This window comes from Muntiacus reevesi, chromosome 18 (genome assembly GCF_963930625.1).
Source record: "Muntiacus reevesi chromosome 18, mMunRee1.1, whole genome shotgun sequence".
NCBI lineage: Eukaryota > Metazoa > Chordata > Mammalia > Artiodactyla > Cervidae > Muntiacus > Muntiacus reevesi.
The window spans coordinates 50,863,517-50,889,455 of record NC_089266.1 but is presented as its reverse complement, the minus strand read 5'-3'; the positions used below and the strand labels follow the sequence as shown (position 1 = coordinate 50,889,455).

At 36.8% G+C, this 25,939-nt stretch overlaps 1 protein-coding gene across 4 annotated transcripts in view; it reads left to right on the top strand.

Annotated features, from left to right (window-relative positions):
- The window catches only part of VMP1 (vacuole membrane protein 1), a 120,067-nt gene that overhangs the window by 11,757 nt on the left and 82,371 nt on the right, over nt 1-25,939 (top strand). For all 4 annotated transcript variants that reach the window (XM_065911159.1, XM_065911160.1, XM_065911161.1 and 1 more), the window contains 4 exons: nt 4,702-4,803; nt 8,762-8,897; nt 10,036-10,126; nt 11,507-11,617. In XM_065911159.1, coding sequence (XP_065767231.1) covers nt 4,728-4,803; nt 8,762-8,897; nt 10,036-10,126; nt 11,507-11,617 — 414 coding nt within the window. In that variant the 5' untranslated portion in view covers nt 4,702-4,727. The remainder of the gene's footprint in view (nt 1-4,701; nt 4,804-8,761; nt 8,898-10,035; nt 10,127-11,506; nt 11,618-25,939) is intronic.

Here is a 25,939-nt window from a genome sequence, read left to right as displayed (position 1 = left end):
ATCTTTCTGTCGATGCTTCTGTAAAAATCAGTTGTGCAGGCTCTTGAATAGTATAGAAATATGGAAAACAAGTGCCTGTAAATGAATACTCAGGCAGTATTGACTATGGTTGTTTTGGAAAATTGAGACATTCCTGGAAAGGGTGTAGAGAAGCTAACATTAAGTACCTGCTGTGTGCCAGCCAGACGCTGTGCAGGACAATTATATGTAATTTTTCTTAAAGTAGAGAAAATAAATGAGAGTCCCCAGAGCAACACGAAGAACATTTAAGGATGACATGAAAATAGGAATGGGGATATTTTACAAGTAAACTCAAATGCAAAACCTTAAATTACTTACCCAAGGTTATACAACTAGTAAGCGATGTTGGTAGGATTTCTTTTTTTAGGTCCAAGGAAATAAAGCTATTTTCAGGTGGGAAGGAGAACAGAATTAGAGTAGCATGGATGCATTCGGTCTTGAAGTGTGGAGTACAGGTGAAATGCCGCTTGCCCTGATTTGGCCTCAGATCAGTCAAGACATATTGGCAGCTTTGGGGCGCTGAGTTAATGTTCTCAGTTCTGGAGGCTGGAAGTCCAAAATTAAGGTGCCAGCTCTCTTCTTGGCTGGTGCATGGCTGTCTTCTTTCTGTGTCCTCACATGGCATTTCCTTTGTATGCATACAGAGAGAGGTCTCTGGTGTCTCTTTTCTCCTCTTCTAAGGACACCAGATCTATCTGATTAGGGTCCCACCCTTAGGACCTCATTTAACCTTAATTACCTGCTTAAAAGCCCCAACTATAATATAAATACAGTCACTTTGGGGACTAGAGCTTCAGCATATAAGAGGGGGGGAGGTACAATTCAGCCCATAATTAGCATTTTCTCTTCTTCTGTAAGTGTAATTCTGTCCTTATGTAATTGAGTAATTATGGCATAAGAAATATATATTTGGTCTTTGTCCCAATTCCAGGCACAAAGCTCCCAAATCCCTTGTAGTTTTCCTGAGTGATGTAAGTGAAAGCAGCACCTTTTATTCTAATGAGGCAACTTTTGTTGGACCCGTTGTTACCTCCTGAGTCGGGAGAAGTCACCAAAAACACCTAGAGGTGACTAGAGGGTTTGAACTTTCAGCCTCGTCTCCCAACCTCTAGTAGGGACGTGGGGCTAGAGGTTAGCAAAAGTTTTTCAAAAACTGTTTTTTAAACTGTGAATTTATTTTGTTTGTAAAGAAGACAAATTAAAATAACTTAGTCTTTTATGTTATTTCTTACAAAACAAAATTCCAGACTTTTTTTCTAGAGAATTTTTTGAGTAGGAAATGTCAGTGGACTGTTTTCTTTTTTAGCATATTGTGTAAGAACACATTATTTGCTCAAGTAAAACTTCCTCTTGAAATGTCTTATAAAACATCTTTGAGTGGTTGCATAATACCACTGTTATTAAGTAAGAACTTAAACAGACCCAAGTTGTTTTGAATAAAACTTTGTCTCTCAAAGGTGATACCATGGGAAAGAGTAAGACTGGGAAAATGAGTTATTGATATTTTGTAGGGGGAAAGGTTTTAGAGTTTTCCTTCATAACACATCAGCTCTTTTGTGCCTTCTTACATCTTTGCATCACAAATTAATTAAATGTTCTTTATTGTGATGTAGGTAAATGGCTGTTCATCTTGAAAATGAATTGCCTGCAGAATTTGGCTGAATATGAGTTTGCAGTTTTAAGTATTTACAGAACTTATATATGAGTGGTTAGAAGATGGAAAATCTTTAACTTCCTGTTGAATGATTGGAAGATGGAAAGTCTTTAACTTCTTTATTATATGGTTCATTTAAGATATATTGAGTTAATTTTATTAATAAAACCAGAAAGTATGATTTGTGGAATGCATTGTATTTTGTAAACCTATTGTGATGCTTTGATCATACAGATTTTCACAAATTATCTTCATATTTTTTTGTAATTGCTTGTCTTTGAAATCATCGTCACAGAAGTATGACTTAAGTTTACAGAATCAAGTTTCAGCTTCTATGACTACTATGAATGTATTGCCCTCTGAGCTCCCATACTTTATTCTGTACTTTCTGTCTCCTTATTGTTGGGGGAGTTTGTAATTTCCTCAGTTCTGTCTTGTTGCAACAAAAATTTGAAGCGACTAGACGGACCCGCATTACAGCCCTCGGACGGGCCAGTGTTACAGCTCAGTTTTATTTACAAAGCAAAGGAAAATACATCTTGAGGCATGAGGGCATGCCAACCCAAAAGATATGAAGAGAAGAGAGGCCCTGGCCCAATTTTGGCTCCTCTTTTTATATGTTTTTTCTCCTCCTCCTAGGCCTTCCCTGTGTAAATTCAGACTAGCCTGGAGTGCTGTTTGTTCTTTTTTTTTTTTTTGGAGTGCTCTTTGTTTTACCTGAGGTCCTCGCTCCGGTTTTCCCACCTTCCTTTGTTCTGTTTTCACAAGCTTTTCCCTTCTTTGTCTTTTAAGTAAAGTCGCTCAGTCATGTCCTACTCTTTGCGACCCCGTGGACTGTAGCCTACCAGGCTCCTCTGTCCATGGGATTTTCCAGGTGAGAGTACTGGCGTGGGTTGCCATTTCCTTCTCCAGGGGATCTTCCTGACCCAGGGATCGAACTTGGGTCTCCAGCATTGCAGACAGATACTTTACCATCTGAGCTACCAGGGAAGCCTTTAGCCACTGCCATTTTGGACTCCTTTTTCCTATTCTAACTACCTAACATTATCATCATTGTAACTGGCATATATTGAGTACCTATGAAAGATGAGACAGTATTAGTATTTTATGTACCTTATTTTATTTAATCCTCAGAGTACCCTTTGTGTTATCTTTGTTTTACAAATTAAACTGATATACAGAGAGGTGTAAAAACTTGTCAAAGCTTAAAATAGATACTGGGAAGTTTGGATTTGAATCCAGTTCTGTTAGATTCCGAAACCTGTTTTGTTTCTGCTAAGGTATTTACTGTATATCTATTTCATTGTTTTATGTTATAATTGAAGTCTTGTGTGTTCATCTGGTTTCCCTACCAGACTATGACCTGCTGGAGGATAAGAATCTTGTGTTATTCACATTTGTGTCTTCAGTGGCCATTACTGACCCCAGAACTTTTATACTGAGTGTTGAATGAAAAGCACTGATGTAACCTATGTGGTAGGCATGAGGCCTGTGCTATGAAGTACTTTCTCTCATATAGACAGTTGCTAAGTTTACTGCTTCATATACCTCCCCGTTTGGTGTATTGCCATTTATGTTTATATGCATGCTAGCATGCCCAAATACACACTCCTTCATCGTCATCAATGCTGTGGACATGAGAATTTTTGTTCTCCTTTTGTAGATCCAAAGAATCAAGATCTAGAAAAAATGAGACTTACTTAAAATCACGCAACTAGTTAGTAGCAAATCTGGTGTGCAAATCCAGATTTTAGACTCACAGTCCTCTGCTTCAGGCTCTCCATCTGTGCTGAGGAAAACCTATGCTTTATTTCCTGATATGTTAATTTGTTTATTGAAAAATGAAGGCAACAAAAAAAGGTGTCCAGAAATGGATTGTGTCTAAAAGAAGAAACCTTCTGTTGGGGTAATGAATGTAGGCTTTTTCTTCAGCCTTTATAGTCTTACATTTGTTTTCCTTTATGAAGCCTAAAGTATAGTTGGAATTTTAGTCAAGGGATAAAATAGTTCTGACTAACAAACTATAGGAAGATTGAACCCATGATTACCCATATTCTCATCAGCTGAGTCTAAATCTAGCAGGACTCACGGCACATGCAGAGGACTCAGCACTGAGACTTTGAAGTGATGCACATTTTGAGTAGCAAGGTTTGCTTTACTGGCACCTGAAAGAGTGCTACAGGTAATCTGGTGTTTTTGTGTGGAATGATTACATCAGCACAGTTTATATGTTGTAAGATAGAGATTTTAAGTAAAAAATTTACATCTGTACTCATAATGTGAAGTGTGATATAACGAGTACACTTAAATATTTACTCGCTCTCGGCTGCCTGAGGTCTCAGTTGGGGCCCACAGGCTCAGGAGTTAGGCAGGGCGCGTGGGACCTCAGTCCCTGACCAGGGACCGGATCCATGTCCCCTGCATTGGAAGGCGGATTCTTAACCACCGCACCACCAGGCAAGTCCCTAAAGAGTACATTCAACTTATCTTTAACATTTAAAATTTTCACCTTCTATGCCTGTACTTTGTTTTTCTTTCAGTAGAATTACTTGCTAAATATAACTAATCTTGGATCTGTTGTCAACATTTTTAACATGTTTGATAATGTAATCCCCCTTTTTTTTTTTAAGTAATGCCAAAGGACTGAAAGATTGGTAAAATTTGAGTAGATAGTGTGTATGGTATTAATGAATTAGAAAGACTTTAGACATAAGTTATCTGTTTGAAGGTGCTAGTATTTTATAACCTTCTGTGGAAAAATCGCCTGCAAATTTTAATCTGGAAAAGCACTGGGATAGCTGTTTGAAAAAGGATTGCAACAACAAGTCTTTCATATTTTTAATACTTCCATTAGACTTTTATACAGATTATTAAATCTTGATTATAACAGAAAAAATTAAGGTGTCAGCACATTGAGATAGCATGTGGGGATTCCTACCATGCTGTTTTTGTATTCAGTGTCATTCAGCCACAGAAACAAAGCAGGAATATGTAACATAGCACTGGATTTTATTTTGTTTTATTAGCTCCTCAAGATTTTCTGATCTATGAAATGGCAGAGAATGGAAAAAATTGTGACCAGAGACGTGTAGCAATGAATAAGGAACAATATAATGGAAACTTCACAGGTAAAGGATGGTGGTTTGAAGGGAGATCTGTGGGTTTAAATGATATCCTTTTCATTGGAATAAAATAAAAATATATCTAATATGTATTATCTTTTGTTAATAAAATAATATATAAAATACATAAAATTCTTATAAATCTTGTAAAAGATTATCTTTTGTTTCATCTTCATAGTAAATTAAATTATGGATGTATAAGGGCCTATAAGGTGATTTTTCACGGTGATAGCAGAAGCAGCTTGGCCATAGTCACATCAGCAGTATTCTAGATACAAAATTATTGCTTTATAATCTTACGGTGTGCTAATATTTATTTGACTTTGTTTGCCATTCAGTTGTATCATGCTATTTTGTAACCTTAGAAATAGATTATAAATTTATTTATTCTGCTAATTGTAATTTTTATAATTATCCAAAAAGTCAGAATGTGATTATTGTGGATTTCTTTTCAAATTTTAGTGTAAATTTGTATTTTAATTGAATTAGGTATTTGTGGTAAATTTCAGTATATACGACTCTTATTTATACATTTACCCTAAAAATTACAGTTATCATTTATATAGATGATTTAAGAACTTTCCTTTATGTGTTTAAAAGAAAGTGAAATGTTTTCCTTTTCTGTTAATTGTAATGATTTTCTTTTTAACTTGATCATATGACATCTCAAACATATTGCAAATAATATCAGTATTTCAGCAGAGTAATAATTATATCATAGAAATCTTCTACTGGAAGGACTGCAAGCGTTCTGAAGTAGTAGTTCCCATCTGTTCATTTTGATCACTACTTTGCTTTGCAGAATGTGTTTGCAGCACTTAAGTGACTTTTGGGTTACTTTGATTGTCAATACATTTTGTATCATTTCACCAGGAGTCTCAGGATTCAGAGATAGGCATTGCAAGTATCATAGTCTCGTCCCATTCGGAGCTTTTACATGTCATTTTTTCATTCCTTTCAGCAAGCACATACATTTGTATATTCTTCTACTATTGCCTACACCTTTGGAGTTTAAAATTAATGTGAGAATGACACAGTACTGTTCTATTCCATGGTGTGCGTTTGTTTGGGATTTTTAACTCACTATTTTCTAGAGATTGTACATTAAGAACTTACTCTTTTTTATTACTTGTTTGTTTTGGGCTGCACTGGGACTTCGCTGCTGCGTTTCGGCTTGCTCGTCATGGCAGTGCACAGGCTCCTTTTTGCTGTGGCTTCTCTTATTGTGGAGCGCAGGCTCAGTAGTTGGGGCCCACGTGCTTCATTGCTCCACAGCATGTGGGGTCTTCCCAGACCAGGGCTTGGACCAGAGTCCCCTGCTTTGGCAGGTGGATTCTTATTCACTGAATCACCAGGGAAGTTCCAAGAGCTTATTCTTTATTATGGCTGCCTAGTGTTCTATTGTTCAGGTATAACATATTTTAATCACTCCTCCGTCTTATTAAAGCAGATAACACTGCACTGAGTACACTTGTACGAAGGTCATTTCTCCTTACACCTAATCATTCTCCTGAGTAGAATTATTGAGTGACAGTTCAGTTCAGCACAGTTGTGTCTGACTCCTTGCGATCCCATGGTACTGCAGCACGCCAGGCCTCCCTGTCCGTCACCAGCTCCTAGAGTTTACCCAACCTCATCTCCATTGAGTCAGTGATGCCATCCAACCATCTCATCCTTGGTCATCCCCTTCTCCTCCCATCTTCAATCTTTCCCAGCATCAGGGCCTTTTCCAGTGAGTCAGCTCTTCGCATCAGGTGGCCAAAGTATTGGAGTTTCAGCTTTAACATCAGTCCTTTCAGCGAAGACTCAGGACTGATCTCCTTTGGGATGGACTGTTTGGATCTCCTTGCAGTCCAAGGGATTCTCAAGAGTTTTCTCCAGCACCACAGTTCAAAAGCATCAGTTCTTCAGCACTCAACTTTCTTTATGGTCCAACTCTCACATCCATACGTGACTCTGGGAAAACTATAGCCTTGACTAGACAGACCTTTGTTGGCAAAGTAATGTCTAGGTTGGTCACAACTTTGCTTCCAAGTAGCAACCGTCTTTTAATTTCATGGCTGCAATCACCATCTGCAGTGATTTTGGAGCCCCCAAAAATAAAGTCTGCCACCGTTTCTACTGTTTCCCCATCTATTTGCCATGAAGTGATAGAACCAGATGCCGTGATCTTAGTTTTCTGAATGTTGAGTTTTAAGCCAGCTCTTTTACTCTCCTCTTTCAGTTTCATCAGGAGACTCTTTAGTTCTTCACTTTCTGCCATAAGGGTGGTGTCATCTGCATACCTGAGGTTATTGATATTTCTCCCGGCAATCTTGATTCCAGCTTGTGCTTCTTCTAGCCCAGCGTTTCTCATGATGTACTCTGCATAGAAGTTAAATAAGTAGGGTAACAATATACAGCCTTGACGTACTCCTTTTCCTATTTGGAACCAGTCTGTTGTTCCATGTCCAGTTCTTACTGTTGCTTCTTGACCTGCATACAGATTTCTCAAGAGACAGGTCAGGTGGTCTGGTATTCCCATCTCTTTCAGAGTTTTCCACAGTTTGTTGTGATCCACACAGTTAAAGGCTTTGTCGTAGTCAATAAAGCAGAAATAGATGTTTTCCTGGAATTCTTTTACTTTTTCTATGATCCAACAGATGTTGGCAATTTGATCTCTGGTTCCTCTGCCTTTTCTAAAACCAGCTTGAACATCTGGAAGTTTACGATTCACGTATTTTTGAAGCCTGGCTTGGAGAATTTTGAGCATTACTTTGCTAGCATGTGAGATGAGTGCAATTGTGCAGTAGTTTGAGCATTCTTTGGCATTGCCTTTCTTAGGGATTGGAATGAAAACTGACCTTTTCCAGTCCTGTGGCTACTGCTGAGTTTTCCAAATTTGCTGGCATATTGAGTGCAGCACTTTCACAGCATCATCTTTCAGGATTTGAAATAGCTCAACTGGAGAGTATGTGCATTTATAATTTTGAGAGATGATGCCAAGAGATTTACTATTATTTACAATAATAAGTAACCTTAATTGTACATATATATATACATGTGTTAACTCATTTAATCTTTAACAAGACTCTAAAAAGTAAGTTCTATTTTTATCGTTATTTTAGAGAAGAGAAAACTGAGGCACAGAAAGGTTAACTCTCTTTGACCAGTAGGTGGCAGAGCCAGGGTTTGATGTCCCTTTACAAAGTTTTTTTAGAGCAGAACCTGCTGATCTTCCCTGATAGCTCAGATGGTAAAGAATCTGCCTGCAATGCAGGAGACCTGGGTTCAGTCCCTGAGTTGGGAAGATCCCCTGGAGAAGGCAGTGGCAACCCACTCCAGTTATTCTTGCCTGGAGCATTCTGTGAACATAAGAGCTTAGCAAGCTATATGGTTCGTGGGAATTGCAGAGTTGGATGTAACTAAGTGATTAACACTACTAGTTGGCCTTCACATTTTGAGCTCTAAATCACTCTGTTCTATGATATGATGCCAAATTGCTTTTCATAGAAAGTGGACTAATTTAGTATTCCAGTAATGTATGGGCTTCCCAGGTGGCTCAGGTGGTAAAGTGTCTGCCTGCAATGTCGGAGACCCGGGTTCAATCCCTGGGTCAGGAAAATCCCCTGGAGAAGGAAATGGCAACCCACTCTAGTCTTGTTGCCTAGAAAATTCTATGGACGGAGGAGCCTGGTAGGCTACAGTCCATAGGGTCGCAAAGAGTCGGACACGACTGAGCGACTTCACTTTCACTTTCAGTAATATATAAGAGAAACTTGTGTCCTGACTCTAAAATAATTCCAAAAATAATGGTAAGAGAAGAACAGCAGGACACAGCCTAGACTTGGCACAGTATGAATCAGGTTGTTTGCTTTTGAGGTTTCTATGCAGTCCTTCAAACGTGGGATGGCAAGATAGGTGAGTTTTGAGAGTGACTGGGAAAAGTAGCATCCTGTTTTAACTTCTGCACTAATGTTTTCAGACCCCTCTTCAGTGAATGAAAAGAAGAGGAGGGATAGAGAAGAAAGACAGAATATTGTCCTGTGGAGACAGCCACTCATTACCTTGCAGTATTTTTCTCTGGAAACCCTAGTAATCTTGAAGGAATGGACCTCAAAGTAAGGAGTCTTCCATTAACTTTTATATAAACTGTTTTTTACTAGAAGTCTTCAGCAGTCTCCTATTCCTGCCACCTGCTCTATCAAAATGGATTAATTAAATTTAGAATGTTATAGGAACATGTTTATTTTCCTCTTTATATGTAGTTTGAAGAAAAATAGATTAGGGAACCTTACTGCTATTTGTTCACTGGATTATTAGAGTTGACCTTTGTCTACTATTGAATCTTTTATGCAAAGGAGAACCCTAACAATGAAAAGTTTTTTTTTCTGGCTTTACCTTCAGGAGCAATCAGGCCTGTGTACGTTAGATACACTGATTCTTTAGCAGGTCAAGTTTCAGGATATGTGGCACTACTGATAGTTTGATCCAATGAAAAGGACTCTGCCATGGAGATTGTGTTCTATCTTTAAATTTAGTACTTGTAAGCCCTGTTTCTGATATCATAAAGAGCAAGTTGAACTTTTAATTGCCTTAATCATTTTCTAGTTTACCTCTCCAAGATATCTGTAATAATATTTACATTTTTGTTGTACTTCCGCTTTATAAAGTATTTTGTAACACTTTTTAGTTCATTTGATCCTTCTAGAAATTCTGTGAAGAAGGTAAAATAAGTATATGATCATTATGATTTTAAAAACAAGGAACAGAATCAGATTAGTTGAGTGTCTTACTCTAAGTGCAATACTTCAGAGACTCTGATCCAAGTCCTCTGACTAAAGGCTAATGCCCTATCCAGTATATACTTTTTCAAATTCATTTCTAGTTGGAGGATAATAGCTTTACAGTGTTGTGTGGTTTCTGCCATACAACAGCATGAATCAGCTAGAGGTATTCATATATCCTCTTTGTCCCGTCCCACTTAGAGGTTGGAGTATATACAAGTAATTTGGGGGTATGGGGAGGGCTGCAGTGGGGTTTGCAGTAAGAAATTAGATTCTGTACCCATGTATCTTGTTTATTCTCTTCTGTACATCAAGAGACTGTAGTCTTTAAGAACAAGAGAGCTCAGTCCACCAAGAACCACTTCTAAACCTGAGCTAAAAAGCTTCATTGTTTAAGTGAGAAATGTCTTGAGAGTGATGAATCCTAAAAATGAGACTGTGATGTATCTCATTTTTTTGTTTTGCTTTTAAGATTATGGCATCGTCAAAGCATTGTGGTGTCTTTTTTACTGCTGCTTGCTGTGCTTACAGCTACGTATTATGTTGAAGGAGCACATCAACAGGTAAGAGGTCCAGCGCTATTCTTGTTCCTTCCCGAATCCCAGGCAGTTTCAGAATGGAACCGTTTGGGTTTTGTTGTGGGTTTTGTTGATTTTTTAAAAATTTATATCATAAGTGGTATCTTAATGTCTTATTTTTAAGGCCAAATATTAAAAATATTCTTGTGGTAGTTCATGGCTGCTTAGTATTTATATTTGGTATATATCATTACTTTTTACCTTTAAGGATTTAAATGTAACGTTCCAGGCAATGTTTAGTCAAGGCAGCATGAATTCTTTAATCATACCAAAGTCTTCATATTTTCTATACTGTGACCTATCAAAGCTCATGTATCATCCTAGATTGAAAGTTCGGTTTCATATGTATAAAGTGGGGGAGGTTCGCTTGCCTGTTGTCTATAAGTACAGCATAAATGAAGGGAAAATAAGACATTTTTTTTTTAACGTTTGTTAAAATAGCAAAATATTCATGTATTCTGGTAGGAAATAGTTCCAAAATGGTACCATTTCACATGTTAGAGCAGTTTACCTCTATATTCATCAAAATGCCGATGGTGATTATCTTTGGTAGGGTGGAGATTATGGGCGATAGTTGTTTTTTACTTTATGTATTTCTACTTGTCTGTAATAAACATATATTACTTATATAATATTACTTATAAATATTATTTATAAAATTAGGAAACAATAAATGGCATTAAAAGGAGTGGGGTGAAGCAGTTTGCTTCTAATCAGAGAAGTTTTTATACATATAAGTGCAGGTTTTAAATATATTTTAAAGAAATCTGTGTGTGCTATTAAGAGTTTCCAGGGAATGGCTTGATGGATTTACTGTCCAATATGAGCATCTAAACTCTGGAAATCTTCCAAGTCTGTATCCCAGTGGGCTGCAGTTTGCTTTTGCTTGTAAAGCATCTTGGTCTTAAATATATAAAAATAATTTTGTGTACATTTTTTTACTAGGATCAACAAGAATAAGTTCTGGTTCCAAATATTATATAAATAACCACCCGTCTCTTACCACTGTATATTATCATGCTTTTTTAAACAAAATTTGTGCAACTTTTAAGTGTCTTTAAAATTTTTATTCTCATAGTTATCAGCATTTTGCGTATTTCCTACAAATGTCATTGTAATAGTAGGACTTTTAAAACGTAGAAATGAGCTTTATTCCTATCACATGATTTTTTTTTTTTTTTTTTTTTTTGGTCATCTCTGCTACCACATGTTAGAGGAATTAGGTCTCTTTAAGGAGCCTTGAATCTTAATACTTTCTTCCTATTGGAAACTTAGTTTTGTTTTTTTTAATTGTAGTTGATAAATATATTTCTGCTTAAGAATTCTGATTTTGTTTTTTATCACCTTATCACTTTTGTTTTTCAGTATGTGCAACGTATAGAGAAACAGTTTCTTTTGTATGCCTACTGGATAGGCTTAGGAATTTTGTCTTCTGTTGGGCTTGGAACAGGGCTGCATACCTTTCTGCTTTATCTGGTAAGATTATCTTTTAATAATCAACATTGAAAGAGATTATGTTTTAATTTGTGCTTACACTACAGAAGTTAAAATTCTAAGGTTTTTATTTGAATATCTTTGTGTTTTATATTTCTTTGAGCCCCTTTTTTGGGGGGTGGTGGGCAAGAATACCAGAGTGGGTTGCCATTCCCTTCTCCAGGAGATCTTCCCGACCCAGGGATCGAACCCGGGTCTCCTGCACTGTAGGCAGACGCTTTACCGTCTGAGCCTCAGTCAGTGCTTTAGGTTTGATTCAGAACTCTGTTTTGGTTTTCCTTTTGAGTTGAGAATTTAAAAAGAGAAGGGAGGGGGAAAGCCTTAGGCAAATGAGATTGTTTACTTACATTAATTCAGCCATGAAACATTTTTTCTGTTGAGATTTTGGAATACTGTTTCTCTTGCTTGTGCAGTTACATTGTAATAGTTGAAGTTATTTAGTTGTAGGAAATTCCATGGAAGGGTTAGAATTGACTTGGACAGTAACTTTCTGTGTTAATAGCAAATGAGAAATGGTGTCTTCCCTCACATTCTCAGATAACCGTGTACACAACTGGATAGTTATTTTGGTATTCTTATTGAATGCAATTAATGAAGTATTATGCGTGTAGAATTGATGCTTTCTTAAACTCTTTTAAATTAAAATGTAAAATGTACCCTTCCTTAAAAAAATGTATTTTTTTACTTAGTTGAAATTAAAGAAATGAAAGAGAGGTTTTTGCTTTGGACACTGGCAAATATAATGAAATAATGGCAGAGCTAAGACTAGGGGGTGACAAGCGTGACATCGAGGGCACAGAATTTATATAGTTACTTTTAGGGTCATAGAAATGTGGGGCTCATGAGTGAAGCCCTCATTAAATTTGTGCCCTGGATGTCTCTCTTGTTTCACTCTCTTCCTGTCTCTGAATAATGTATTGAAAACAATTTCATATTTGAAAACAGCTTGCTCTTGATGGAGAAGACAGGTGAAAAGTTGTCATAGCAGTACTGATTGCTAAATAGAGTTCAGCAGTGCAAACACCTCCAATCTCTATGCTTCAATGAATTCATTTCTGAAGCAAGTATGATAAATATTAGGAAATGAGTATTCAGAAGGCTGCTTAACTAATGGTCTGAGGCCTAAGAATTAATCTATAATATATAAGTTCTGTGAGTTTATGGGAATTTTAAAACATGGAATTTTAGAATTCTGTTCATGACTGCTTGTCGATTTTAACCCAGATAGAAACATAAATCCTAGATAAGTGATCAAATCAGTGTTTCTTTAATTATTCTAGAAATAAAATGCTATACTAGAGGTTGAGGCAGAGGAGGAAAGAACCAGTTATCTTTCTATTCTTTTCTAGACTTGTCCTCTTAGATTCCTTGAGAAGAACAGATTAAGGAACTCATTAGTTGCATTTGATTAATTTGGAAGTATTTATAAAGCAACCCAGCTAGCAGATTTTACTGAATCTTAAAAGGGATTCTAACGAAGCTTATAAATCCCATAATAAGTAAGAGTAAGAAAAAATTGAAAGAAGTTTCACGTTTTCTGTTTCTTTTCATATCCTTGAGAAACTTTTATAAAATGGCATTTATAAACTGTCTTGTTGTGAAAATATTATTATTTTAGTTTCATTGATTCATATAACCAGTAAAGGATTTAAAACATACAAATAAGCATTTATTACAACATGTATTTGAGTGAAAAGTCGAATCTTTGTTTTTGTAAACTGAGTAGTTAGTTCTGCCCTTGATCAGAGTGCAGGGTTAAGGGAATGTAGTTAGATTTTTTTCACAAGTTTAGAAAGAATTCTGCAAAAACTATTTGAAGGGAAGTATCACTCTCTCATTACCCTCAGTGCCATGTATATTGTTTCTAGTTAAGCAAATGTGGAGATAAAGTCAAGGAACATCTGGAACTGTGTTGTGTTATACATAAAAACCATATTAAAACATTGTGGCATTATCATTGCTGGTAATAAACCGGCATCCAGATGGATCAGACCATGTTTTTCAGCATTAGATTAATTTGATTTTTGTTATTTGTCAGTAGCATTTAGAGTTACTTTTAAGTGCCCTAAAGGCAAAATAACCAGATCTGCATTTTTGTTATTCAGTCGCTCAGTCACATCTGACTCTTTGCGATTCCATGAATGACAGCACACCAGGCTTCCCTTTCTTCATTATCTCCCAGAGTTTGCTCAGACTCATGTCCATTAAGTTAGTGATGTCATTCAACCATCTCATCCTCTGTCACCCCCTTCTCCTCCTACCCTCAATCTTTCACAGCATCAGGGTCTTTTCCAGTGAGAAAGCTCTTCACATCATGTGGCTGAAGTATTGAAACTTCAGCTTTAGTATTAGTCATTCCAATGAATAATCAGGGTTTATTTCCCTTAGGATTGACTGGTTGAATCTCCTTGCAGTCCAAGGAACTCTGAAGAGCCTTCTCCAACACCACAGTCCAAAAGCATCAATTCTTCAGTGCTCAACCTTCTTTATGGTCCAACTCACATGACTACTGGAAAAACCATAGCTTTGACTATACGGAGCTTTGTTGGCAAAGTGATGTCTCTGCTTTTTAATACACTGTCTAGGTTTGTCATAGCTTTTCTTCCAAGGAGCCAGCATCTTTTAATTTCATGGCTGCAGTCAGTGTCCACAGTGATTTTGGAGCCCAAGTAAAGAAAGTCTGTCACTGTTTCCATTGTTTCCCCATCTGTTTGCCATGAAGTAATGGGACTGGATGCTATTCTTTTCATTTTTTAAATGCTGAGTTTTAAGCCAGAGTTTTCACTCTCCTCTTTCACTTTCACCAAGGGCTCTTTAGTTCCTCTTCGCTTTCTGCTATTAGGGTGGGGTCGTCTGCATATATGAGGTTGTTGATATTTCTTCCAGCAATCTTGATTCCAGCTTGTGCTTCACCCAGCCTGGAATTTCATGATGTACTCTGCATAGAAGTAAAATTAAGCAGGGTGACAACATACAGCCTTGTCCCAGTTTTGAACCAGTCCATTGCTCCATGTACAGTTCTGTTACTTCTTGACCTGCATACAGGTTTCTCAAGAGGCAGGTAAGGTGGGCTGGTATTCCCATCTCTTAGAATTTTCCACAGTTTGTTATGATCCACACATTTAAGGCTTTGGCTGTGATCCATACAGTCAAAGGCTTTAGCGTAGTCAGTGAAGCAGAAGTAGATGTTTTTCTGGAATTCCCTTGCTTTTTCTATGATCCAACAGATGCTGGCAATTAGATCTCTGGCCTCTGCCTTTCCTAAATCCAGCTTGTACATCCGGAAGTTCTTGGTTCATGTACTGTTGAAGCCTAGCTTGAAAAATTTTGAGCATTACCTTGCTAGCATGTGAAATGAGCAATTATGTGGTAGTTTGAACATTCTTTGGCATTGCCTTTCTTTGGGATTGGAATGAAAACTGACCTTTTCCATTTCTGTGGCCACTGTTGAGTTTTCCAAATTTGCTGGCGTATTGAGTGCAACACTTCAACAGCATTATCTTTTAGGGTTTTGACTGACTAAGCTGGAATTCCATCATTTCCACTAGCTTTGTTCATAGTAAAGCTTCCTAAGTTCCACTTCACTTCACACTCCAGGATATCTGGTGTGACCACACCTTCATGATTAATCTTGATCATTAAAACCATTTTTGTACAGTTGAGGAACCAATATTGATGCATTACTAAGTAAAGCCAATTGTTTATATTAGAGTTCACTCTGTGTTTTATATAGTTTTATAGGTTTTGGCAAGACCTTAATGTTATACATTCTCCATTACAGTATCACAGAATAGCTTCACTCTCCTAAAAATACTCTGTGCTATACCTGTTTATTCCTACCCTTCTCATTCTCCCTACTCATAGACCCTAAGAAAACACTAATCTTTTACTCTCTCTGTAAGTTTTGATTTTGTTCGTATAGTTGGGATTATACAGTATGAGTCTTTTTCTGCTTGACTTCTTTCACTTAGCAATATGGATGAAAAGTTCCTCCATTGTCTTCATGGCTTGATACCTCAGTTCTTTATTTTTTGGGGGGCCATGCCCCACTTCATGTGGGGTCTTAATTCCCCAACCAAGGATCAAACCCACACCCACTGCATTGGAAGCACAAAGTCCCCTGGATCACTGGGAAGTGCCAGTATCTCATTTTTTTTTTAAATTTCCAAATAATATTCCATTTCCTGGGTGTACCACCACAATTTGTTTATCCATCCATGTATTGAAGATCATCATGGTTATTTCCAGGTTAAAACCATTATGAATAAAGCTGCTATAAATATTCATGTGCAGAGTTTTGGATATATATATATAAGAATTCAGCTCATTTGGGTAAATGCCTAGGGACATGATCTATAGATCATGTATATTAATTGGTGATACACAGGAAAGTAATCAACTTTTGTACATTAACCTTGTATTGTGCAACCTTAGTAGTTTTCAGGACTTTGTTGATTCTTTAGGATTTTCTATGTAAGATAATCATGTCATCTGCAAATAGTTTTGTTTTTTCCTTCTCAATCTGTGTACCCTTCATTTTCCCCCTTGTCTTTCATTGCATCAGCTCCGTCTGATGTTGAATTGGAGTGGTGGCGGGGAAATCCCCATGTTCCCAACCTTAGCGAGGAAGCCTCTAGTCTCTCACCGTGAAGCTACATAGCATGTAAGCTACAGGTTTTTGTTGGTGTTCTTTATCAAGTTGGTGAAACTCACTTCTGTTCCTAGTTTGTTGTGAGTTGTGTGTGTGTGTTTGAGAGGTTTTTTTTTTGTTTGTTTGTTTGTTTTATCATGAATCAGTGAGGATTTGGTCAGAAGAACACTTTTTTAGATAGTAGTGATCAAAAATGGATGAAAGGTCAATATAGCAAACAAATTCAGAATGAGAATTCTTGAAGAGCAATATATTAATATTAGAACTATAAAGAGGTACCCAGAATATGCCATTTCAATTTGACCAGATTATCTCTAGTTCTTAAATTTGTTAGTTCTTAAACACAGAATTCCTTCCAGAATTCCCTAGGTATAACAGGGAAAATGAAGAAAACCAAGTATTTGGAAAAAATAATTTTCTGAGAAGTCAAACAAAAGGAAGATAAAAGGTCACTGGTTTTTGTTTATTTTTAATTACCTGATTGGGATGAAAGTCAGATTCCAGGACGTTAACTACAGCTGTTTCTACTATTGCTACCAAAAATGGCAAACATTGGCATCATTATTGTCATCAGAGCAATACTAACTGAAGCCAATTCTGTTGTTTTTCACCCATATTTGGTATTCATTGTTGTGAGGAGATGTTGCATCCTCATCCTGTTGAACTCCAGCCAGGTGATTTGCTTTCATCAATGAAATGTGAGCATAATTGGTAGATCTTGCTTCCTGATGGAAGTTTCAAGGTTTGTCATGCTGTGTTTCACCTGGAGCCCAAGTATCTGACTACGGTGAGCAGATTCACTTTGCTAGCCTCTGATGGATATGTAGAGTAAGGGAGATAGAAACTTAGTTGTCTTAAGCTACTGAGATTTGGGGGCTATTTGTTATTTTAACCTGTCCTGACCAGTAGACTAACATTTATTGAATGTTTACCACATGCTAGACTCTCTGCTCAGCTCTTTACCTGAATTATTTCATGTAGTCCTTCTAAGAGCCAAGGTAGTCAATAAACAATAGTGTAGCAGATGTGTGGTAAAAAACTGTCATCAGTAAGTACAGACTATGCATTTGTGAACTTTGGCAGTTATGGAGAAAAATAGCCAGGAAACTAGAGGCAAAGCAGTATCAAATAAAAGTTTAAGAATTTGATATCTTATTTAAAAAGTGATTCAAAATAATCTACGATTAGATTTTTAATGTTTTCTTGGTGGTAATGGTTGACATGGTTTTTTCCTTATAGATCATCATTCCTTTTGTTTTATATTTGTGAAATGTGATTGTATCTGGAAAGTCCTAATTACGTCTTTCATTTATGAGCCTTCACATAATCCTTACTTAAGGAGATGTGATGTTAACATTCTCATGCCATACGTTTTTATGCTGATGAATTAGGCACCCTTTCCATGTGCCCTTCAGTCAAGAGAACAATTGACTATATTAGGAGAGAAGTTTGGTCAGAAATATGACCCTTCTTTTGACAACAGTTTACAGCAAGGGACTTCCCTGGCAGTCTAATGGTTAAGGCGCTGTCCTCCCAGTGCGGAGGGTATGGGTTCAGTCCTTGGTTAGGGACCTAAGATCCTACATGCTTCTTAGCCAAAAAGGAAAACATAAAACAGAAGCAATATGGTAACAAATTCAGTAGAGATTTTAAAAACTGTCCACATGAAAAACTTAAAGAAGATAATAATTTATAGTAAAATAGGTGAAAAAGAAACTGAGTTTAACAGAGAAAAAATTTAGTTCATTCTTGATCATGGTTCTCTTTACTGGAAATTATGATTTTAAAGTGAAATAGGAAAATTTTTCCTGCACAGACAAAATTTCTCAATTAGGTTCTTCCCAGTATGGAAGTTACCTCTTTTGGAAGTAATCATTTAGTTAATTATAACTCACTGTTTAACTCAATGGTGATCTAAAAATGTTACTTTATTTCCTAAAATATTATTTACCTACATATCTGCCTTTAAAATGGAAAATTTTTCTTGATTTTTAAGTTTATCATTCAGCAATTTCATTTATAGTTTTTAGTTACAATTGAAAGTTATAACTTAATTCAGATGTTCTAGAAATTCTCATTTCTTTTTTTTTTTTCCTTTTTTTTTCCATCATTTCTTTAAGCATTAGAAGTAAGACTAGTTGCTTGATTAAATGTTAAAATTAATGAAAATCAACCAGGAAAAATGACTTGTTTGGCCTACTGTCAAATTTTGTAAATTGATTTGGGAGCAGTCGAAATCTTGAGGTTTGCTGAGAACAGGTATGTAACCACAAAGGAAAAGTTAGATATTGTTTATGCAGAGGGCTTCCCTGGTGGCTCAGCGGGTAAAGAATCTGTCTGCAATGTTTATGCAGAAATAGTGATTGTTAAACAGAGAGGAAGAGATTGAAGTGAAAAATGAATAGATTCCTTCGCAAGGCTCATGGGAAGTTGGTTGGGCCTCTAGGTTAGTCGAGGGGCTTCCCAGGTGGCACTCACATTAAAGAATCCACCTCCCTATACAGGAGAGGTAAGAGACATGGGTTTGATTCCTGGGTTGGGTAGATCCCCTGGAGGAAGGCGTGGAAACCTACTCCAGTAACCTGGCCTGGAAAATCCTCTGGACAGTGGAGCCTGGCGGGCTGTGGTGCACAGGGTTGCAGAGAGTTGGGCACTACTGAAACAGCTTAGCGTGGCACAGCTCGGCTAGGTTAGTTGGTTCGTTCCATTAATTCTAAGAGTTAACAAATGGGTTTCAGGAGGTCTTTTAACTTCCTGAACACTGTACTTGCTATGTGTCTTCATAACTGTGCATCTTTCTGGGAGAAAGGACCTATAGTGTTAGATTCTCCAGACTGTAACCCATACAAGGTTAAGAACCACTCTTCTAGAACTTTTTTTCTATCTATGGCTATATTAGTTTGCCACTAGGTGGCATTGCTAATACAACCAATATACTGTCCTGTATTTGCAGGTTCTATTCTGGGTAAATATGAAACCCTCAAATAGATTAGAGGCATATTCTATTTTTTTCTGTGTTTATGGCTGCATAGTACCAGTTAATGCATGTGAATGAAAATGGTTTTTTTTAATAATTTTACACATTCATTAATTAGTTAAGCAGTTATTAGTTAGACTTTCTTCTCATTGTCATGTATGTTTACATGCAGAACATACTCCTGTGGCATGTCCAGTTTCAGGTACAATGCCTTAATTCTTTTTCTTTATTATTTAAAAATATGCAAGTCATGGAGGTTGATTTTGTTATAGGACTAACATATTCCTATCATGGGAGGTAGATAATAGGGCATAGTCAGAGCTGGGTTTCAATGCATGGTCCAGTATTACTAACTCTGTGATATTTGGCAAATATCTTAACTTTTTAAGCCTCAGTTTATTCAGCTGTACATGGGAATGATAATACTAGTACCTATCTCATAAGGCTATTTGGAGGAGTAAATGAAATAAGACATGTATAGCTTTCAGTTCAGTGGCTAGTATCTATAAGGTGCTCAGTGAATGTTAAGTGACCATCATCATCATCATCATTATTATTATCATTCGTCGTACTCTGTTTTTATTTTCAAAACACTCCTTTTCAGACACTGTTTGGAACCAGTCAAATATATGCTCTGATAAACCTGCAGGCTTGGCTCTGGGGCCCTGAGAGGCCATAGTTTAAATGTAAGGATGAATATCATACAAATCAGCCCATACAGAGGCTGAAGCTCAGGTGTAAATTTTAAGTCTAGAGGAAATTAAAGTCATCCTAGGCGTCACATTATATTAAAAAAATAATAAGTCAGACACTCAATCCAAAGTAATCAGATATCTGAGGAAACAATATAATTTGGTCAAAACAAGAAATAATAGAAATAGATCCACAGGGTATCTGTTTAATAAGGTTAGTAGGCATGTACCTTAATCCAAAATCAGTGTGTTTCAAAGAAGTAAAATACAAGTTAGAATATTTTACCAGAGGTTGAAAACTTTAAAGGAGAGCAAGTGGAAATTTTGAATTAAAAGAATAGTATCTGAAATTAAGAACTCAGTTAATGGACTTCAACAGACCGCAGCTAAGACAGGATTAATTGATCAGAGAAAAGTATCTAGATCAAAAAAGGAGAGATGGAGAAAAAATACTGTCTTCACAGGAACTTTAGTTAAGACTGATTTGTCATAGCTTTTGTTGAAAAAAATCAACTGACAGTGGGATATCGTTAGATGGCTTAAAGAAAATAACTGCTAACAGATGATATTCAAAAGTGACCTGCAAACAGTATTAAATAAAGATATTTTCAGAAAAACAGAAACAGTTTGCCACTAGCAACCATGCTGTAAAGGAAATAGTAAAAAGTGTTCTTTGAATAAATAGAAGGAAAGTAATTCTACATTGAAGCACAGAGATTGAGGAATGAATAAAGATTAAGAAAAGGTTGTGTGTATGTATATATATATATGTATATATAAGTAGGTGCTCATGCTCAGTCACAAAGGCGTGTCCAACTCTTTGCAATCCCATGGACTGTAGCTTGCCAGGCCTTTCGGTCCATGGAATTTTCCAGGCAAGAATACTGGAGTAGGTTGCCATTTCCTTCTCCAGGGGATCTTCCTGACCCAGTGATTGAACCCACTACCTGTGCCTGAAATAATTTATTAAGATGCTTGCATTATGCACTTTTTTCATCTGCTCTTTTGTTTTAGAATTTTATAGTCATTTTGTATAAGTACACCTGTAGTAGATGACTGTTTCATGAACTTGATGTCTATTTCATGAGCTGATTTTGCCTGGCAGGTAGCGCAAGTTTACTGATTTCATTGATTTACTTTTTAATAAGTAATGTGTGTGTGTGTGTGTGTGCACATGTGTGCACGCGCACAGCTCAGACACTCGGTCGTGCCTGACTCTTTACGAACCCATGGGCTGTAGCCCACCAGGCTCCTTTGTATATGGCATTTTCCAGGCAAGAATACTGGAGTGGGTTGCCATTTCCTGCTCCAGGGTATCTTCCTGACCCAGGAACTGAGCCTGCATATCTTGAGTCTGCTTCATAGGCAGGTGGATTCTTTACAACTAGCACCACCTGGGAAGCCCCTTTTATAAGTAGATCAGAAGTCAGAAGAGCTTCTGTGGTGAGTAGATTTTCCTAAGGTCACATCTTCTAAGCCCTCTCCTCTTACATAGTAATTTCCAGAAGTCCGTTAACAAATTTATTTTAGTCTCAGCATGTATGTAGCAGGTTTCCTTTCAGGTGATTCAGAACTTGAGTGCTTATTTACTAGTGGAAATAATGCCCAGAGTAAAAACAGCTTAATAAAGAGAACGTGACTGCTGTTAACTTCTTTGATGTATCTCTGTGTTTGAATGTGTCAGAATTTTCACCTTAGTAATGATTTGGCCTAAGGGACGACGACAGCCCAGGGGCAGCACTTTTGCTGTAAAGGGGCCAAATAGTAAATGTTTTAGTCTTTGCAGGCCGTGCAATCCCTTTTGTAACTCTGATCTGTCATGGTAATAGGAAAGCACCCAGGGACAGTATGTAGGAATGAATGTGACTGTTTCCCCGTCAGTCTTTGTTCAAAAAAACAAATAGCAGACTGGATTTAATCCACAGGCTGCAGTTTGCTAACCCTGGCTCTAATTCCTGGGATGACTATAGTACACCAGAAGAAGCATGTTGAACTTGGGAGCCTTAGTGAACTAACCACTCTCTAAGGATTTTTACGTGACGTGCTATGCATTTGATTTCTCTGCTTGCCAAAAAAGGATTTCTTCTCTCTTCCAGGTCATAACAGTAGACTTAACATGATGTTTTGGAAGAGAATATAGTTGTGCAAGTGCTTGAGTGGTCTGGAAGACCATCAAGGGGTTAAAAAAAAAAAACTTTTCATGAAGAGAAAAGTAAAAGAATTTCTTCCAGTTGAGCTGCCTGATGACAACAAAATTTAGTTCTAATCTCATGTTTGAAATCATTGATGTGTGCAGAACCAGTCTGTTGTAAAAATGCAACCTTTACAACACTGCAATCATTTTGAGAAATAAATAATTTTTGAATTACATTTAGATTGTTACAAATAATTGGGAGAAGCGATAAGGTAATTTCAGTAGCCACATTAGAATTATTTCCCATTACTAGAATATATGATTCGTAATTTTGTAAACAACCAGGTTAAAAGCAGGAACATTGGAACTTGATAATGAGAAATATATCTCAGACATGCTCCTTATATGCATGTACATTATTCTTCCTAAAGTTGTAAGACAAGGTGATTTAACAACTGCCAGGTGGCTCAGTGGTAAAGAATCCGCCTGCCAATGTAGGAGACCCAGGTTCAATCCCTGGGTTGGGAAGATTCCCTGGAGTAGGAAACAGTAACCTGCTTCAGTATTCTTGCCTGGGAACTGCTGTGGACAGAGGAGTCTGGCAGGCTACAGTCCATAGAGTCACAAAAGAGTTGGACACGAGATAGTGACAAACAGCAACAGCAAACTGCGTATGCTATTCATGATTATAAAGTCTGTTCTGTTTAACAATAACAAAGAGAGTGAGTCCTTCAGCAAAAATTTACAAATAATGTGTACACAGACAGTTTTGACACTAGGTGGAGCAGTTTCCTGGAGAAAGGTTTACCAAGCCCTATGTTCCTTTCAAAACAACTCCAGCTCTTAGACAAAGAACTCTGAGAACAAAAACTATCAACTATCACCTTAAAATTTTTAAAGATTCTCAAATATTGAGCTGTAAATAGAAGGCTGAATGTATTGTACAAAATGCCTTTTCTCTTTGGCATCTATTTTAACCATTGAATTCCCTCACTTTTGGGAATCAAAATGGGAGGGATTTTCACATTAAAACTGTCTTATTTAGATGGCAGTTGGTACATAGAGAAGTTTGAAAGCTATTTAGTTACATTGTAAAGTAGATCAGATTTTATAAAAAGATATACCATCAGGTCATTATCATCTGAATGGTGTTTATGAGTCAGTTGTGTTGAAAGACCATTTTAGATTAAGAATATCATTTTTAGATAAATATTGGTAAAAATCAGTGAATGTCAAGAGTGTTTTAAGTACCATGAGAAACCATGGTCATAAAACTGTAAGTTTAGAATGTGGTTATCAGATATGATAATAAGATAAATGAATAAAGAATTCTACTTAAAAACATAAAGACCATTTTAATAAGAAAAACTGGGGCTCTTTGTTATGTAGTAAATACAAGGAAAGTAAGTAGTGAGATATTTGCCCCTGTATAAAATTCAGAAGTCTGATTTTGCCTTAAAGTTTAGTGTTATTTCATCACTAATGTGTGGTAAAAATTGTACATTTTAAAAAACCCAAGATCTTGATTACTATCAAGTGTTTATAGAACATTTCTGTCTGTAGCACCCTGTTTTCTTTAGTGAATAAGTACTTCATAGTTTGTATATAGTACTTTATCATACTCTTTTATATGTATACATATAAAGCCTTTCTGATACTTTTTGACTCTTGGCTATTTATTGTCTAAAGAAAAGGTTATTTTAAAAAGTGCGTGGATATGGGTTGAAGTGAAATAGTGAAGCAGTTTCAGTAAGAGAACTATTGTAGTAATCGTTTAATGCCATGAGCTGAAATAATTCTTTTAAAAATTGTTAGCCAGCCTCTTCACATTTTTTCCTGCTTGACTTCTGATGATTGCTCCGTAGCTTCCCTGTCTATCCCTCTGTAAGACAAAAAAGGGAAGAGATTGCCAAAAGGAAGGTTCTAGTGTGACCTAACATTGCTCTGTGTAGGTATAGTGACTCTGGCTATAAGTATGCAGTGACTCAGGGCTCTTGCGGGAAGACCATCAGGCCCTTCTTAGAAAAGATCTGTTTGCCCTTTTTTGATGAGGGCATGATCAGCTCTTCTCCTCGTCTTTCCCCAAGGAATGACTCATGTATTAACTCTTAAGAGTATCACCACATCAAAAGTAGAAACCCGGATCTCCAGGACAGGGCTGGGTTTTCACCAAACCCAGAAGGATATGCACAGGCTGACTGACTTCCTGCCCTGAAGTCACTATCTATTAATGTGCGCTTAAATGAAAGCTAGCTAGTAAGATTCAGTTTACCTGAAATCTGTTCTTTTGGATATATATTTTAGACAATTTATAAGTTTTTTAAAAGTTCTCTTTATAAATACATTGTCCATTCCTCCTGAATATTAAATCAACTTTATGATCAAAATTGTTTAGGTTTAGAGAAGAAAAGTGAAACATATCTTTACTTACGGATTGATTTAATATAATAAAAATGACTTTGAAGACAGGTCCTTATAACCTAGAGCCTGAACTATACAGTTTACACATTTTCATTTTGGTTATTTTATACTTATCATAACACTTACTACATAACCTCATTACATTGCTCTGTTACTTAGGTTGAACAGGCATTATTATCATTATTATTAATCAGGCTTTTCATCAAATGAGGAATGTGAGATAGAAGTCTGAGTACATCTAGTTAAGTTACTAATAGATTTTTGGAAAACTAAAATCCACATTAACTAATGACCAAATTACTGCTTCTTTACATACTGTAGCACCTTCTATAGGGAGAGAATAGGGGCTTAATTTATAAACTCTTCTTCATAGAGAAAAACCCCACAAACACTAGTTAAACCTCCCAGTGTCCATTTGGAGTCAACAGTTTTATGCTCTAGCCTTCTAGAGTTATTTGTTGTACACCATAACCTTAGGTAAAGTTGTTTTCTGACTACAATGAGAAAAGCAATGATTAAAAGAATTTGAAGAGTGGAATTCCTGTTTGTAAAAGCATTTCTAAACTCCCCTGAAAGTTGGACTTAAAGAAAACAAAGGTTTTGCAAGTCATACAGACAACCATTTGTCATCTCTTTTCATTTATCACCCAGATATTCCTAATGAATCACATTCCAGACTAACCACTGACTCCTTTTGTTCCTCAGTGAAGGAGTGTGGCAAACAAATGTTTTCCCAGTGAATCAGCACAGAATTCTTGATTTTATTACCTTTGCCCTAAACTTTCCAGACAAAACTAATTGGAAATTTTGCCTTTGGGATCACACTTGACTTCTGTGTATGGATGATGGATTAGGCTATGAATTGACATTACAGATGTTATACAAACAACTCCAGTCTTTAGGAATGTTTTATCAGTTCTGAGGGAGCTGCCTGGAGTGGAAGAATGTCTGTCTGTCTGCTCATCTTCCTTGAAAAAACTCATACATACACATACTACACTCTTCTTTGGCGGGGACAGCCCCCCAGCTGCGCAGCATGTGGGAACTTGGTTCTTCAACCAGGGATCAAATCCAGACCTCCTACATTGGAATCTCTGAGTCTTAACTACTGGCCCTCCAGGGAAGTCCCCATACTACACTATTATTGTGATATCATATTTGTCATCTTGGTTGATAAAAAAGCTTGGCTAAATTAGGCTTACAATTAACTAATACGATCATTTTAGGTTTTCGCTTTTTCAAAAATGTCCCTGGAAAAAAGGGCTCCCAAAGGAACCAAACAAAGTTAAAAATCCAGCAAACACTTGTCTTTAAATGAAGCAACAATACATAGACTAGTTTTTGTCATTTACTAATTTGTGTTTGTGGCACCAGGATTGCTTTCTCAGGACTTATATAGGTACTGCTTTATCAGGGCACTGCTTTGAAC